The sequence below is a fragment of the Archocentrus centrarchus genome, chromosome 14 (genome assembly GCF_007364275.1).
Source record: "Archocentrus centrarchus isolate MPI-CPG fArcCen1 chromosome 14, fArcCen1, whole genome shotgun sequence".
NCBI lineage: Eukaryota > Metazoa > Chordata > Actinopteri > Cichliformes > Cichlidae > Archocentrus > Archocentrus centrarchus.
Window position 1 is genome coordinate 26,014,166 of NC_044359.1, and position 17,580 is coordinate 26,031,745.

The 17,580-nt window shown below is 42.2% G+C and overlaps 1 protein-coding gene across 4 annotated transcripts in view; it reads left to right on the plus strand.

The window, feature by feature from the left end:
• The window catches only part of LOC115791805 (replication protein A 70 kDa DNA-binding subunit-like), a 50,124-nt gene that overhangs the window by 2,356 nt on the left and 30,188 nt on the right, over positions 1 to 17,580 (plus strand). The window contains exons 3-10 of one of the 4 annotated variants that reach the window (XM_030746064.1): positions 1,419 to 1,497; positions 1,716 to 1,824; positions 1,929 to 2,020; positions 2,112 to 2,210; positions 12,791 to 12,861; positions 12,892 to 13,067; positions 16,066 to 16,168; positions 16,298 to 16,366. In XM_030746064.1, the coding sequence (XP_030601924.1) occupies positions 1,419 to 1,497; positions 1,716 to 1,824; positions 1,929 to 2,020; positions 2,112 to 2,210; positions 12,791 to 12,861; positions 12,892 to 13,067; positions 16,066 to 16,168; positions 16,298 to 16,366 (798 nt within the window). Of the gene's footprint in view, positions 1 to 1,418; positions 1,498 to 1,715; positions 1,825 to 1,928; positions 2,021 to 2,111; positions 2,211 to 12,790; positions 13,068 to 16,065; positions 16,169 to 16,297; positions 16,367 to 17,580 lie in introns of all 4 variants that reach the window. The other 3 variants (XM_030746065.1, XM_030746062.1, XM_030746063.1) reach the window with 3 other exon arrangements.

Sequence of the window (17,580 nt, forward strand, 5' to 3'; positions counted from 1 at the left end):
AGTGGCTTGACACGAGGACTGCAACAGCTGAAACTCATGTCTGCATACGTCTGTGTGTGGTGGTTCTTGAAGCACTGACTCCAGCTGCAGTTCACTCTTTGTGAATCTCCCCCACATTTTTGAATGGGTTTTGTTTCACAATCCTCTCCAGGGTGCACTTATCTCTATTGCTTGTACACTTTTTTCTACCACATCTTTTCCTTCCCTTTGCCTCTCTACTAATGTGCTTGGACACAGAGCTCTGTGAACAGCCAGCCTCTTTAGCAATGACCTTTTGTGTCTTGCCCTCTTTGTGCAAGGTGTCAAAGGTCATCTTTTGGACAACTGTCAAGTTAGCAGTCTTCCCCGTGATTGTGTCGCCTACAGAACTCAGAGACCATTTAAAGGCCTTTGCAGGTGTTTTGAGTTAATTAGCTGATTAGAGTGTGGCACCAGGTGTCTTCAATATTGAACGTTTTCACAATATTCTAATTTTCTGAATTTGGGGTTTTCATTAGTTGCCAAGTTATAATAATCAAAATTAAAAGAAATAAACATTTGAAATATATCAGTCTGTGTGTAATGAATGAATATAATACACAAGTTTCACTTTTTGAATGGAATTACTGAAATAAATCAACCTTTTCATGGTATTCTAATTCTATGACCAGCACCTGTGTATCCAAACTTTGGATCATAAAACTTTTAGGTAAACCTGAGATGGTCAAGCTGAAGGCCCACGGTGACTGCAGATGGAATGACCCAGAGGTTATTGTGAACATGAAATGGCTTATTTGCCAATTCTTTGTTCAGTTCTTCAAAATTAATTTGCTCTTGTCTCACCTTCTGATTCCATGGTATGACAGAGGCTCATTTTGAACTGAGCCAAAGAGTGTTAACACTGTAAACTCCTCTTCTTCACCTTTTCAGCAGATCTTGTAGAATCTCGTCTGTCCTCTGCTGTCTTCTGTTGTCTTCCCCTCTCACCTCTCCTGCTCATTAAAACAGCACAACTAGCATATGGAAATGAAATGCATTTTTTCATTGGTTTTTGTTTTGCATATATAGACTTAACCTGCTACCTGTACAAATGCAGCTCAAACACAGGTGTGCCCTGTACCTGTTTTCATAAACTGTTTGTTTTATGATAAAAAGTTTGAGAACTTCTGAGCTAGATTAGCTAGTTAAAGATTATTCTTCTTCACCAACCAGAGCTTGCATTTGAGTAAGTGGCATTCTCAGGTCCTGACTCAGCTGCTGTCTCAGTGGAGGTGTTTGAGGGAAAGGGCTGTTTAAATAAATGTCTGCTTGTTATAATTAATATTATTACTTCACTGGTGTCCTTTGTAAACAGAGCAGTTTAATGATTTCTATTAATATAGCTTGGAACCTTTTGTTGTTTTGATTTCGAGATCTTTCCTTTCCTCTCTGTTTGTCAGAATATCCGTCAGATCAGTAACGCCTCAGGCCCACCCAGGTTTCGACTTATGATGAGCGATGGGCAGCACTCTTTGACTTGTGAGTGTCTTGCAGTGGCGAAAAAACTGTGATAACAAACAAAAAAAAAAAAACCTTAAAAAAAGTTTGAATTAAAAAATATCAGAAATTAAAATTGAAAAAATGTAAAGTGTAAATTAATCAAGTATAACTGTTACATAATAAGATATAACTAGTTAAATTGTGATTTTTGTTCCTGTAGGTAAATTATATGTGAAACTGTGTATTTGTTTATCTAGCTTGCCTGCTTGCCACCCAGTTAAACCATCTTCCTGAAGGGAACCTCCTGGTACCAAACTGTGTGTGTTTGTTGAAAAAGACCGTCACCAACACTCTGGCAGATGGCAGGTATGTGTTCGCTCTTTATTTCCTTTCATTCTCAGACTTCTTGTTTGTTTGCTGCGTGTAATCCCATTTGGGGTAATTTTTACTTTCTTCTTTTTGCGTTCCAGGCATGTGGTTGTTGTGATGGACATGGAGATATTCCAGTCAGCGGAGGAAACTGGAGGGAAGATTGGAAATCCCACTCCTTATAATACAGATGGTACAGTACTTTTAAAGTGTGCATGGATGGAGATAAGAAACTGTAATAAACATCCTCTGGAGACCCCTTATGGTGTTTGTTCCACTTTTAGGTAAGACGTCGTCTCCACAGAAGGTGTCATCAAGTACCTCTGTTCCATACTCCCCTCCAGCTGCTGCAGTGCCTGGACCCTCCTATAGGAACAGCAGCAGTGAGTGTGTTGTCAAACACTTTGTATAAGATTCATGTTTCTATAAATGCATAAGTCTTTTGACATAAAATGTTCTGAAATGCTACTGCCCTTCCTGCCTGTGATTTAATCACTTGTATGGCAGTACCTTAAGTACCTTAACATTTTGACATTGGCACAAATTTAAATCTCCCTTTAATAACTGGTTTATAAAGCACTATAATGCTTTTTGGGAACCTGAATGAAAATTGTGTGTACTTCATATTTATAATGTATAATATGTGCCATTAATTATGAAATATCTAATTAAGATGTACTTTGCAAAAGTATTGAGACACCCCTCATTTCTTCATATTTTGCCAAGGAAAGTTTTGTAGGTGGTCTGGAGCAATAGTTCTCCAGATCTTTCAAAGTTTTTCTTTGGACATTGGCTGCTTTTTCACACATTTTTGTCCAGTCCTTGTACCTGACCATTTTCAGAGGAATGTTCAGGGTTTTTTTTTTGAGCCACTTAACACTGCCCCATGAATCAATAAAGCATGAAAAAGGCACCTAACTCAATGTATGAACCAGTTTTTCATCTACAGATAACAGGCAACTTTGCAAAGCAATAATTTGAAGTAGTTTAAATTCAAGAAGTTTATTGTCATGTACACCGCAAAACACTGTGGTTATGCTGAGCAATGAAATTCTTACTTGCGACTGCTTTACAAACAATTGAAATAAGCAACTATCCATCCATCCATCCATTTTCTTCCGCTTATCCGGGGCCGGGTCGCGGGGGCAGAAGCCTAAGCAGAGAAGCCCAAGCTTCCCTCTCCCCAGCCACCTCCTCCAGCTCATCCGGAGGGACCCCAAGGCGTTCCCAGGCCAGCCGAGATACATAATCTCTCCAGCGTGTCCTGGGTCTACCACGGGGCCTCTTCCCGGTGGGACATGCCCGGAACACCTCACCCAGGAGGCGGCCAGGAGGCAACCTAATCAGATGCCCGAGCCACCTCAACTGGCTCCTTTCGATGTGGAGGAGCAGCGGCTCTACTCTGAGTCCCTCCCGGATGGCCGCACTCCTCACCCTATCTCTAAGGGAGAGGCCAGCCACCCTTCGAAGGAAACTCATTTCTGCCGCTTGTATTCGCGATCTTATTCTTTCGGTCACTACCCAAAGCTCGTGACCATAGGTGAGGGTAGGAACGTAGATCGACCGGTAAATCGAGAGCCTCGCTTTTACGCTAAGCTCCCTCTTCACCACGACGGACCGGTGCAGCGTCCGCATCACTGCAGAAGCAGCCCCGATCCGCCTGTCGATCTCCCGTTCCCTTCGCCCATCACTCGTGAACAAGACCCCGAGATACTTAAACTCCTCCACTTGAGGCAAGAACTCGTTCCTGAGCCGGAGATGGCACTCCACCCTTTTCCGGCTGAGGACCATGGCCTCAGACTTAGAGGTGCTGATTCTCATGCCAGCCGCTTCACACTCGGCTGCGAACCGTTCCACTGCGAGCTGGAGGCCCCCCCCTGATGAAGCCAACAGAACCGCATCATCTGCAAAAAGCAGAGATGAGACTCTGAGGCCACCAAGGAAGAAGCCTTCCGCCACCTGGCTACGCCTAGAAATTCTGTCCATAAAAATTATGAACAGAATCGGTGACAAAGGGCAGCCCTGACGGAGTCCAACACCCACAGGAAACAAATCCGACTTATTACCGGCTATGCGGACCAAGCTCTCACTGTGGTTGTACAGGGACTGAATGGCCCGCAACAATGGGCCAGACACCCCATACTCCCGCAGAACCTCCCAAAGAACACCCCGAGGAACACGGTCGAATGCCTTCTCCAAGTCCACAAAGCACATGTAGACTGGTTGGGCAAACTCCCACGCACACTCGGATATCCTTGAGAGGATAAAGAGCTGGTCCAGCGTTCCACGACCAGGACGAAAACCGCATTGTTCCTCCTGAATCCGAGGTTCGACTAACGGACGCACCCTCCTTTCCAGCACCCTGGCATAGACCTTACCGGGGAGGCTGAGGAGTGTGATCCCCCGAAAGTTGGAGCACACCCTCCGGTCTCCCTTCTTAAAGATGGGGACCACCACCCCGGTCTGCCAATCCAATGGCACTGCCCCAGATCTCCACGCGATGTTGCAGAGGCGTGTCAACCAAGACAGCCCTACAACATCCAGAGCCTTCAGGAACACAGGGCGAATCTCGTCCACCCCAGGGGCTCTGCCACCAAGGAGTTGTTTAACTACCTCAGTGACCTCACCCCCAGTGATGGTCAAGTCATCCCCCTCATCCCCAGACTCTGCTTCCACTACAGAAGGCGTGTCAGTGGGATTCAGAAGGTCCTCGAAGTATTCCTTCCACCGTCCGACTATAGCCTCAGTTGAAGTCAGCAGCACCCCCCCCGCACTATAAACAGTGTGAGTGAAGCACTGCTTTCCCCTCCTGAGTCGCCTGACGGTTTGCCAGAATCGCTTCGATGCCGTCCGAAAGTCTTTTTCCATAGCCTCACCAAACTCCTCCCACACCCGAGTTTTTGCTTTGGCCACTACCCGAGCTGCATTCCGCTTGGCCTGTCGATACCTGTCAGCTGCCTCCGGAGTCCCACAGGCTAACCAAGCCCGATAGGACTCTTTCTTCAGCTTGATGGCTCCCTTCACCTCCGGTGACCACCATCTGGTTCGGGGGTTACCACCACGACAGGCACCAACCACCTTGCAGCCACAGCTCTGAGCAGCAGCCTCAACAATGGAGGTGCGGAACATGGTCCATTCGGACTCAATGTCCTCAGCCTCCCTCGGAATGCTGTCGAAGTTCTGCCGGAGGTGGGAGTTGAAGATCTCCCGGACTGGGGCTTCTGCCAGGCGTTCCCAGCGCACCCTCACAATACGTTTAGGTGTGCCAGGTCTGTCCAGCATCTTCCCCCGCCACCTGATCCAACTCACCACCAGGTGGTGATCAGTTGACAGCTCAGCTCCTCTCTTCACCCGAGTGTCCAGAACATACGGCCGCAGATCTGATGATACGATTACAAAATCGATCATCGACCTGCGACCTAGGGTGTCCTGGTGCCATGTGCACTTATGGACATCCTTGTGTTCGAACACGGTGTTTGTTATGGACAAACTGTGGTTTGCACAGAAGTCCAATAACAAAACACCATTCGGGTTCAGATCGGGCAGGCCGTTCCTCCCAATCACGCCCCTCCAGGTCTCACTGTCATTGCCCACGTGAGCGTTGAAGTCTCCCAGCAAGACTATGGAGTCACCAGATGGAGCACTCTCCAGCACCCCACCCAGCAACTCCAAAAAGGGTGGGTACCCTGAACTGTCATTCGGCGCATAAGCGCAAACAACAGTCAGGACCCGTTCCCCAGCCCGAAGGCGCAGGGAAACTACCCTCTCGTCCACCGGTGAAAACTCCGACGTACAGGCAGCAAGCCGGGGGGATACAAGAATACCCACCCCAGCTCGCCGCCTCTCACCGAGGGCAACTCCAGACTGGAACAGAGTCCAGCCCTTCTCCAGGAGACTGGTTCCAGAGCCCAGGCCATGCGTTGAGGTGAGCCCAACTATGTCTAGCTGGTATCTCTCAACCTCACGCACTAGCTCAGGCTCCTTCCCCACCAGAGAGGTGACATTCCATGTCCCAACAGCCAGTTTCGATAGCCGGGGATCGGTCCGCCAGGGCCTCCACCCTCGGCCACCGCCCGACACACATTGCACCCGACCCCTACGACACCTCCTGCGGGTGGTGGGCCTGCAGGAGGGCGGGCCCATGTAACCTCTTCGGGCTGCGCCCGGCCAAGCACCACGGGCTAATGCCTGGCCACCAGACGCTCTCCCTCGAGCTCCCTCCCCAGGCCTGGCTCCAGGGTGGGGCCCCGGTAACCCTATCCCGGGCAGGGTAAACTGTTCCCTTGTTTTTTCACTCATAAGGGTCTTCTGAACCGCTCTTTGTCTGGACCCTCACCCAGGACCAGTTTGCCATGGGAGACCCTGCCAGGGGGACAAGCCCCCAGACAACATAGCTCCTGGGATCACTGGGACACACAAACCCCTCCACCACGATAAGGTGGCGATTCACGGAGGAGAAATAAGCAACTAAGTTAAAATAAAATTTAAGAACTAGTATATTAGGAAAGTAAAAGTAGAAAATAAAAATAAATAAATAATAAAGCAAGTGCAATATATACAGATGAAAGAAAGGCAGGTAATCACAGTTTGGTAATCAGTCAGTGGTTCAGTAGCCTGATGGCCTGTGGATAGAAACTGTTTTTTAGTCTGGTTGTTCTTGCTTTTACACTCCTGTAACGTCTGCCAGACGGCAGGAGTGTGAACAGTGTGTGCTGTGGGTGGGTACGGTCCTTGATGATGTTGTGTGCCCTCTTTATTACCCGGGTATTATAAGTGTCCTGTAGTGATGGGAAGGCAGCTCCACAGATGAATAAGCACTATGATACTAGCAGCCTGTTGCAAAAACACATCATTTGTTCCCATTTATTTAGTTGAATCTACAAAAATGCCAATGATAACAGTTTGAGAGGCATAGAGGGGTATTTTTGCACCAACAAGGTGATTCCCGAAGAGCTATTAGAAATAGTCTCAGTAGAAGGGCGACTGCCAAGAAGCCATTCTTAAGGAAGGAAAACGGTGAGAACAGGTTGAGGTATGCCGAATTACACAGGAATTGGACAGGAAATCAGTTGAAACAGGCCTAATAAAGTGATGAAATTTGACATTCTTGGTTCACATCATCATCAGTATCTACAAAGGAGGCCAGGAGAGAGGTACAACAGTGAGTGTCTACAGTTGTCTGTAAAACATGGTGGAGGGTCTGCTATGGTTTGAGGCTACATTTTAGCCAGGTGTTGAGGATCTGGAAAGCACATGAAACGGCTTCATTTTTCAGCATGACAATGATCCCAAACACACTACCAGTGCAGTAGAAGCATATTGGGATAGAAACACACAGTGGAAGGCTATCAGTCATGGATTGGCTTCCCCAGAACCCGGACCTCATTATTGAAACAGTGTGGGATCATCTTGACAGAGAATGGAGCTAAGGCAGCCAGCATCCAAAGAAGAGCTTTGAATGTCCTTCACAAAGCCTGGAGAACTATTCCTGAAGACTCCATAAATAAGTTACACGAGAGCTTGCCTGAGAGAGTTCAGGCTGTGTTGAAGAAAGGTGGTCAATAGAATTATACAATGTCTGTTCTTTCCTTATATAGTATATTTCCATTTATGTTTGCACGTGTTTCAATAAATTGCTGCAGCTATATCCCATTTTACTAGCAGATTATAAAGAAATGAGTGGCTCAGTACTTTTCCACAGTACTGGCAGCCATGTTTAACTGTATTGTTATTCATTATCTGTTTTTTCCCTCAAAAAGGCCTGAGCTCTTTTTATATACACTGGATACAGCAGTAAAACCTTTGCTTTCAGCATGATCAGGGTGAAGCTATTGATAGTAAGACCAAAAATATCCGACCAGCAGCAACATTAAGACTGCCTTTTATATATAGTATATGTTCCCATCATGCTGTGTAAAAGGCTCTGGTGGTGTTCTGTGGTGTTTGGCAGGACACCAGTGGGTTGTGGTTTGGGCTTGTTTTGGTAAATCCAGCAATTGCTCAAAGTAAATGGTTAATTAATGCTTTAGGCCCTTTATTGTGTTCCTGGTGTCAGTATTGAGTAGTGGGGGCATTGTCTGGCTAGAGGAGACCACTGCCATAAGGAGGATTGTGCTTGATCTGCAACAGTGTGATATGTGTGTGTGTGTGTGTGTGTGTGTGTGTGTGTGTGTGTGTGTGTGTGTGGGTGGGTGGGTGGGTGGGTGGTGTCAAATTATGCCAGGACCGAGGTTTTCCTGCTCTCGAATTCTCAATATCATTACATTACTTGCTCAGCACATTACAGTGTTTAATTATCTCATTAATTTAATCAAGTGCTTATTTATGTGTACTAACCTCAAGGTCTTTATTATTCAACTGAAGTTCATTTTTATCAGCTTCAAGTCACTGATTGTTGTGGTATAGAGCATCTAATCATGTCTACATATAATATTAATGTCAGGGAAGTGAGGAGGAGCTGTTACTGTGGTTTTAGTTTTAGCGTCTGCTCTGCCTCTCAAAGTTAAGTTGGTAAAAGTTCAATTGCAGTTTTAAAATAACACTAAAGGTTTAGGCCTCGTTAGTTTGCTGCAGTGTTTGGTCTAGTTATTTCAGAGAAAAGTAGAATATTATTTTTTAATAAAACCTAATGTTGCCAACAGAGGGAGCCAAGCACCCTTTAAGTGAATGCTGTTGACAGTTGGTTTGCAGTCCTCTCACTGTTTTTACCCCAGACTGTTGTTCTGCACCCATAATTGGTGGAAAACAGAGACTTATAAAGACATTAGTAACCAAACAGTACTTCCTGATGTCCATTCCTTTGATAGTCACAGTGGTTCATTGTTCAAAGGCTGTAGTCTGAGGTTGGGTTAGGAAATAGATGAAGCAGGATCATAAGGCACACTGACTTTCAACCAGCTGAATGTAGCCACAGGAAATGCTAAATGGATGGAAGACTGAAGTCCCTTTAGCCTAAGTACCTTTTTTCATAACACATTGAGTACTTAAATCATATTTACAGCTCAGCCATCAGAGCGGCAAACTATCTTGTTGCCCACTGGCCACCGGGGGAGTCCATAACTCATGTCTTTGACTATTTTACCACCAACCAGAGTTTTGTAACATTTTAGGAGCCCCAAATGATAGTTGCTTTGCCGCCACAGTAGCTGTTGCCATGTATCATGCCTAAAGTAGTCTGTGTTTTATTGGATCTGCTTTTAATAGCTTAGCCTTTGTTTCACTCAGTTGTTTTATACCACCACGAACTACGCTTAGCATTGACATTGATTTTGTTATGTGGCAGAAACATACCCAATAGTCCTCCTCAGTGGAGGATGTAGGCATGTGGGTGGATAATGAGTGCTTAGTATATTGTGTGTGTTTGTGCATGTGTAGGTGTGTGTCTGTATGTGCGTGTTGTGACTGAGGGAGCTTGTGTGGGCTGATGGCTCCTCCAGTTCATGGCTTCATGAATATTGTGTTGCAGACTGAATCCCCTTGTAGCAATGCACACACAGAAGGGGGGGTGGGGGGTGGAAGAAGTCAACTAATTTGACTCAGCAAAGATGAGGCTCCGTTTTAACTAGTTTATCAGACTCCTTTCCTCGTTACATCTCTTGATTTGTGTTGCCTCAGTGATCCCACCTGATACACGAAAACTGCTTCTCTGTTTAATTGTTCTATTGATGAAGAGGTCTTATGCATAAAGCCTTTTCTCCTACTGAATGTGACTTAGTGACTGATTACCTTCCATTATTTTTCTAAATTGCATTTTCAGTGAGTCAATAAATTTGTGAGCTTTTCCAAAACCGCTAAATGCCACAAATCAAGCATTTCCATTGAGCTCTCGGTTATGTAATGACTCAGGGGACTGTTGTTGTGTTCAAGGGTTTTGATTCAAACCTCTGTGCAGACATCCCAGTTTTTAAGCAACACACTGAGTCCTGGGGTGCTTCCATTTGGCTAACTTGGCTCATTGCTTCTTTCAATTATGTCTCTCTCTTGTACTGTAGCTCTTTGCAGCAGGGATCCTAGTGGCAGAGAGACCTAAGATACAAGAAAGAGACACAAAGATGTAGGATTTGTATTTACCAAAAAGCACATCCTCTTTAACTCTTACTCCATTTTCATTAGACAGCTGCCGCCCATTGTAGCCATTAAGTTAAGAAGTGTTAAACATTTTAAAGGAATTACCTGATCAGTGTCGACTGCTGCTCCAATACTTTCTGTAGATGTATTTCTATGTATGTATACATTAGAGCACAATAAAATAATAACTATTACTAAAAGAATAGAAAGGGAGGACACAGTTCCTTTCGTTTTGCTCAGTCTGGATATTAACAGTTGGCCAAATAATACAATAATAACATACTGTGCCACATTTTAGGAAGTACATTCTTTTCCTGAATGAGCCCAAATACACAAACTTAATATGCAGGTTTGCCAAATATGTTCCCATCCTTAAATGCATAACATGAGATCAGTTCTAAAATCACAGGCCAGAGGACAGAGGAGTAAGAAACTGGAGGAGGCATACAGTAATTGGCTGAATGGAAAGCTGCTGTAGGCTTTCTGCTCTGTAGAGACTCCTGACCTTTGACATCTCCAGAGTGGGAGGATGCTGCTAGAGATACTTTCCCTTTTGAAGATTTTATGGCGTTTATTTGAAATGTTTGGAGCGTTTAGTATTGTTTGAGCACGCCAGTCAGTCACAAGTAACACTGTCCTCTCTCACTTTAACTAAGCAGCAGTAGTCAGCTGCAGTTTTAATATTCTGAAAGGTATAAAAAAAAAAAAAAAAACAGCAGTAGGTGTAAAGTCAGAGGCCATGACACAGTTGTCACAGGCAGATCTGTGTTCCCATTTAAATATTCATCAGCAGCTATCACTTGAAATAGAGTCCTCTCAAACTGCTTCGTAGATGATATTTAAATTCCAAAAAGATATCTGCACTCACTAAAGTGCGGTTAAAAAAAATATTCATTATTCATCACTAACCATTCTCTGCAGGTTTCCTTTTTCCCCTCACAACTCTTTCCCTCTTGTCCTCCCTCTGATAAACACACACATTTTTCCACTCTTTCTCATTCACTTTCTCTTTTATCGTTATTTCCGTTTCTTTCTTGCCTGTACTGTATATTATCCCCCTATAGTATACTCACCACAGTCCACTCTATAATAACAGGAGCTGTCGAATATGGTATTGGCATACATATTAGAAGCCTGCATTGATCTAAACCACAGAAAAAGGAGCATTCCTGATAAAACTCTGCCCCCTCTTTCCTGTGTTTTTCAGTCCATTCCCACCACCTATCATCTCCTCATCTTCTTTTTTCTACCAGCTCCCTCTTCCTAACACTCCATCCGGATAGCGTGTGTATGAATATTGATGTTAATTACCCCTCGCCTGAAAATAGCTGTTCAATCTGTGAATTTCCCCAAGGAATTTGATCATGAGGCACACACAAGTACACGCCAGAAAGGAGGGTATCATCGAGGTGCATATTTGTTGTGCTTTACAACCGGAGCTTAAATCAGGGGAGTGGTCTCTGTGGATCTGAGTCGCTTTATCCCTGAAAATCCCCCACTCCTTCCCTTCCAAAAACATGCTGCCCAATATGGCATGTTACTCCTGCCAAAAGAAGCCATTGCATAAAAAATATTGTGTCAGCAGATAACTGTTTAGGTTGAATCATTTTGATGGGGCTGATGCTACTTTATTGTGGGAGGTGAGATAGCACCTCATGAGTCTGTGGGCTGGTCCAAACTGTTGTAACTTGCAAAAAAGAGTAGAAGAGCTTAGCAGTTGTTTTTTAAACAAAGAAAATTTCATCTTAACTTTTTTTAAACAGTTGATTTATTTGTACGTGAGGTAGTTAAATTAGGCCTGAGTTGAGTATGCACCTAACCAAGACAGAAATAAGATCAACACTGCAAAATTAAATTCCATAAATGACATATTATGGTATTGAGTCACTCTGAGGCTTCAGTAATTACACATTAGGCTTCTCATTGATATTTTCTGACAATTTTAGCATTCAGTGGTTAAAGTATATAAATTTCATGTTCCGCTGAGCATTACACAGGACGATAAATATGTAATCACTGATTATTAACCTCCCATGTTCTTTCATTTTGTTATATTCGCTCCTACCAATCTAAAATAACTGCTCTGTCTTTCACTCAGTCTAAGTAAAAAAATAGTCATGCTGCATGAGCATAATTAAGGCTAGTATGTTTGCTTTCTTGGCCATGAGACTGATAATCTGATAACTAATTCTAATTATTCTTTCTCCTATGACTGAAAAAGCACGTACAGATATAGTAATTATGAAATGAATAATAGATTGGCAGCCTTACCCAAAGAAGAAAAATATTTTTATTAATTGGCATAAACTGATGTTAACAGGGAATTAAATAACTGTACACATGGATCTCTGTAGGGAGAGTTTAACTTTTTCAGGCGTTTTATCATTTTGGCAGCTGCTCACAGATCAGATGATACTGCTACCACTAATGTTTAATTCCAGCTGAAATTTTTGGCAGAGTGTTTCAGATTGTATTGCCTAATGGCAAACTGGCAGGTGCTATATCAGTTTAGTTGGGCTAATAAAAATCTCACAATGGTTTGAGCTTCAATAGTTAATGAAAAACTATTAACATGCTACTTTTGCCACATAATAGGCATAATTAATGCAGGCATTAAATAAAAAGGAAACTAATATTTGGTAGTGTGTCCAGTGGGATTGTGCCACCTACCTTAATAGTCCAAGTCTCAGACTTATAAATTGACAGGAAACAATGCGAAAATCAGCAAATCTCACATTTCAGAAGTTTGAACCAGCAACTGTTTGCCATTCCTGTTTAAAAATGGCTTTTAGTGGTTAATCCATTTTCAAGAATGTTGATGATCTCTTTCAGCAATATTAGATTGCCATGTTGTTAATATGCAGCACTCCTTTAAGTGTCTCTCTTTGTGTCTCAGCAGCAGTTTCAGCTCCCCGAGGCAGTGGAGGTTTTACGGGAAAAGCACCCATGAAAGCTTCTCCCATGAAGGCCTCACCCATGAAGGCCTCACCCATGAAGGCCTCACCCATGAAGGCCTCACCCATGAAGGCCTCAGACGTAAAAACATCACCCGCTAAGGCTTTAAGCATGAAGGTTTCACCCATGAAAGGTTCACCACTGAAGGGCAACAGTGCTTCTCCAGGTTCTTCAACAAAAGTGATTCCTATTGCAAACCTCAACCCCTACCAAAGCAAGTAAGTTTAAGAGATACTGGTCTGAATTTGCTCACCATATACATCAGAGGTGTAACACTTTTTAACTGGTCGGTCCTATGAAACAATGGCATAATAACCTTTAAAAAATAAACACAACCAAATGTTTTCCTTTTATTTTAGTGTAAACTTGTACACTTAAATTGGGAGAACATTCACATTTAAACTACAGTCCAGTTTTGTATTCATTTCCACATTCAGTCTGGTTTCAGTACAAACAAAAAGTACTGCTTGAACTCAAAGAAACACGTTGATATGTTTCCTTAGCTTAAGCTTACTTACTTTGGTGTATTATTGCAGGCAGTGGGTAATGTCTTTGTAACTCAGAAAGCTGTAAAACTGATGATAAATCAAAGATCTGGGTCAGAAGAAATGAACAGTTCAGACGTTATGTTATGCCATCTAGTGGGCAGGATTGGACCCTTTAATGATCACTTATGGCCTGTGGACCCAGTGTTGGTCACCCTTGACATCCGTTTACTGTGTGTGGCTTAAGTTCTGTAGCAGATAATTGTAGAGTTGTGAATCTAACTTACTCATATTTCTTCCTAATTTCCAAACAAACTTTAAGCTGTATATGTTTATGATTTCACTTTGATTTTTTTTTTTTTTTTGCTTTTCTGCTCATCAGCTAAACTACTTTCTCTCATGCTGTGACTCTGCTTCCCTGCTTGCTACCATTTCTTGGTAGCACTTTGGGGCATGTGTTGACGCATGCATGTGTGAGCATTCTTTTTTTTTTTTTTTTTTTTTCCAGGCTGAATGTGTGTGGCAGTGTGAATTTGAGTGTGCATGTGTTATACAACCCATTTGCATGGAAATGAAATGAAATGGCCGATCTTGCCTTGGAAACGGACACTTTTGCAGCAGGTACTGCTGGGTCTTTATGGTCTGCTGCTGAGGTTTTGATTCTGTTATTTGGCCCGGTGGGGATTTGGCTAACCTCGTTTTTCCCCTCTTCCTTTCCTCTTACAATTTCACCTCCAGGGTTCCATTTTACTGCAGCCCCCATTCCCCCATTCCCCCCCCCCACCCCCCACCCCCCCACCCTCATGTTTCTTATCATTTCATTAGGCATAAGTCTCTGTCTCTGACCTTAAAGTTAGCTAGAAAAAGACAAAAGCACAGCATAACAAGATGTAGTTGCTCAGATTGGAGTGAAGGCACCCTGTCAACTCTCTCTCTATGTTTGGACACTGATAAAGTAGCACTGTTTGAAATTGCAAGCTGTAAAGATAACTGTGCCTCTAGGTGTTGTAATAAACTGATGACTGTTCCTACTTTGAAGTTGGGGAGTACCTACAGTGAGTAAAACAGATGACTTCAGCAGCTGTAGTTCTTCTATGAACATTTGGGTGAGATTAAAAGTGCAGGTTTGTTGTCGTTGTGTGACACAGTGTTACATGCAGTGGATTATATAGTGATGCTTTCTTTGTTAGCAAGGTCTTTTATGGCTGTTCGCATGGCATTCCCCATCCCGTTCTGGTGTTGTTAAGTAAAAGCATCTAGAGCAGACTATAATTGGCTTTTGACTGCCATAAACCTTAGTGTAGCAGTCTTATCCATACTGAGCAGGAAATAGGGTTCACTCGAGGCCAGCAGCTGCTCTTATGATAGGGGATTTAATTGCAGGCAAAGTTAGAGTATGAATATCCTCCACTGCACAATTATCAATGCAGTCAAAAAGAATCCTGCTTCATAAAGTGCAGAACATGGCTGGCTGTTGTTAAAAACAGAACAAGAAGCATATCCAGGAGTTGGCAGATGTACAACTCCCAGTTCATTCTTTGAAAAGAAAGTTGTTAGATGCTTTTTTTTTTTTTTTCACTAAACTTTAAAAAGACTATAAAGACACTCATCCAATTTCCTTGGATATTGTTCATTTTGTGCAGTTGTGTTTCACACTGGTGACTGATGTGTGCTGAGTTGAAATGCTCATTAACAAAAAAATAATTAAAATGTCTGCGGCTTTATTTACTGTTTCTGCTGACCTTTAGAAGAATTCTTTTAGTTAAGTTTTACATAAATGCTATTAAAGAAAAAAAAATTGTCAGTTGATTGATCACGGGAGGCAGGACTATTTGGATGTTGAATCTGTTACAAAGATGTTGCAAGTGTACAAAGTGGACCCAACCTGCTAGCCTTTTTATCCTAGAGGAATTATAAATAGACATAAAAAGTTAGTATTTACAGCATATTAAATTGTTTTAACCTTGTTATTTTAAAGTGAAATCATACCAGCAGACTTTGAGCCATTTTTCTGTTTATATGACTTCACATCAAGCTTGGTCTTGGTGTAGCTACTGCTACCAAAGGACGCTGGAGCCAGTGAAGCTGTAGCTGGATCTGCATCCTGGATTAAAATGATTAGTTCAGACATATTAAAATATGCCAATTCTGTTATGCTCACACGCAAAGCCTAAAACCTTGAAGAATAAAGTTGGTGGAACATGGTAACACAGGCTAGTTACCTGAACTCCTGCAAAATGCAGCCCCACCAAAGACTTCTTTGACTAGCAGGCACCATTTGCGGAAATGACAAAGTGCTTTTCACAGTCTGTTTCTCAAGCTGCAAAAAAATAATGTATCAGTCCTGAAATTATATTGATTCTTTTCCTCGATTAGAATTAGGTCAGATGAGAGCACATCAACCAAACAATTAACTAGTTGACTGAGAGTTACAGCTCTAGCAAGCTTAGGGAAGTAATCTGTAACAAGTCAGTTTTATTTAACATATTTGATTTTTTTTTTAAATTTAAAGTCACTATTGTAGCATGTTATTAGGATATTTTTTGACATGTGCTTTAACACTATCCCTGCCAATGACAAAATATTCCAGCAGTGTTTTCACGCGATAGTGTTAAAAATCTAACTTTCTGCTCCAACTTTTAGTATCTATTTATAGTCGCAGAACAAAAGTTCAAACAATACTCTGGCAGGGAAAGTATTCATTGTTACAAATGTCTGTGTACATCCATAGGTGGACCGTCAGAGCCAGAGTCGCCAACAAGTCGAGCATTCGCACCTGGAGTAACTCCAAAGGAGAGGGCAAGCTCTTCTCCTTTGAGATAGTGGATGAGAGTGTAAGTAAAGGAGTGGAGAGGTCTATCTAAATCTGACTGTTGCATGTTAACATGTGTCACACATGATTGAATTTCTTTGCCTCCTCCTTGCGAAGAAATGTTGTTAAATGGAAATGTGCTTGTCAACAGGGTGAAATCAAGATCACTGCCTTCAACAAGGAAGTGGACAAGTTTTTCTCTCTAGTGGAGCAAGGCAAGGTGAGCAAGATCCCACTCATCCGTATCCATCCACACTTGAAGTGATTAGAGCTTCTTTGGAAATTTCAGACAAAAATGAGAAGTTGTGCATGTGTTTACATTGAGTTTTATGACTCAGCAGCAGAAAGAAAGGTTTGTGCTTGCGTTCAAGCAAATAAATCTGACTAAATACCCATTTTGACAAAAGAAACACAATCTCAAAGGGCTATAAAAATTGACAATTGCAGCTGAAGTCTCAGGTATTCATTTTGTAGGCACACAGCCCCTTAAATGACATCGGTAAAATATTGCCTAATAAAATCCTTCTGTAAAATCCTCTCATGCCTGCAGGGCTTCTGGCCAATGAATGGGCCGCAGGTGAGTATTAGAGGATTTTGTTGGGCAAGCTCATTAAGTCATTTTTACTGAAATATATACATGCATGTTTGAGACATATTGAGCATTGTGGCTATATAAGGCTGTCTGATAGCATTTTAAGAAAATTTAAAATGGGACATTTTGATATCTTATTACCTTTATTGCATCAGAAAACACTTAATTTTGCTGTTTGTGTTCTTAAAGGAAGATGTAAGTCTTAGCCAGAGGCTTTAGCGCTCACATCGGTGTCTGTCACTCAAAGCTTAAGTAATTGATACAGACATTACAGATTTAAAAGTATTTCTGTAAATTATTAAAGAATTGTTTTGGATTTTTTTTGCCCATCTTTATACACTACCTAAATGCCTTTATTAGTTTTATGAATCTTAGTAGACTGTAAGACTTTAGGAATTAAACCTGCAGGATATTGTTTAGACAAAGTTGTGTGTATTTTTTCCACATATATCTTTCTTATATATATATATATATATATATATATATATATATATATATATATATATATATATATATATATATATATATATATATATATATATATATATTGTTGTCTCCCATGCCTCTACTATACTGTACTGTCAAGGGGATAGTATGAAAAATATCTGTGAAGCTTACATATTTCTCAGAACCAGAAAAAATATAGAGGCTGCTGAATATTTGTTTCATTGTCCTTCAGATAGAATTGCTAGACGTGTCTCTTTAGCTGCTTGGTCTGCTGTTGCTTACAATTCGTGTAGTCTTTTGCCTTGTACTCCATGCTTGTGAAAAACTTCAACATACTTGAACACATAGCCAAAGGTTTACCCATCATTTAAAGATTCAGCCTAGTGGATAAATCC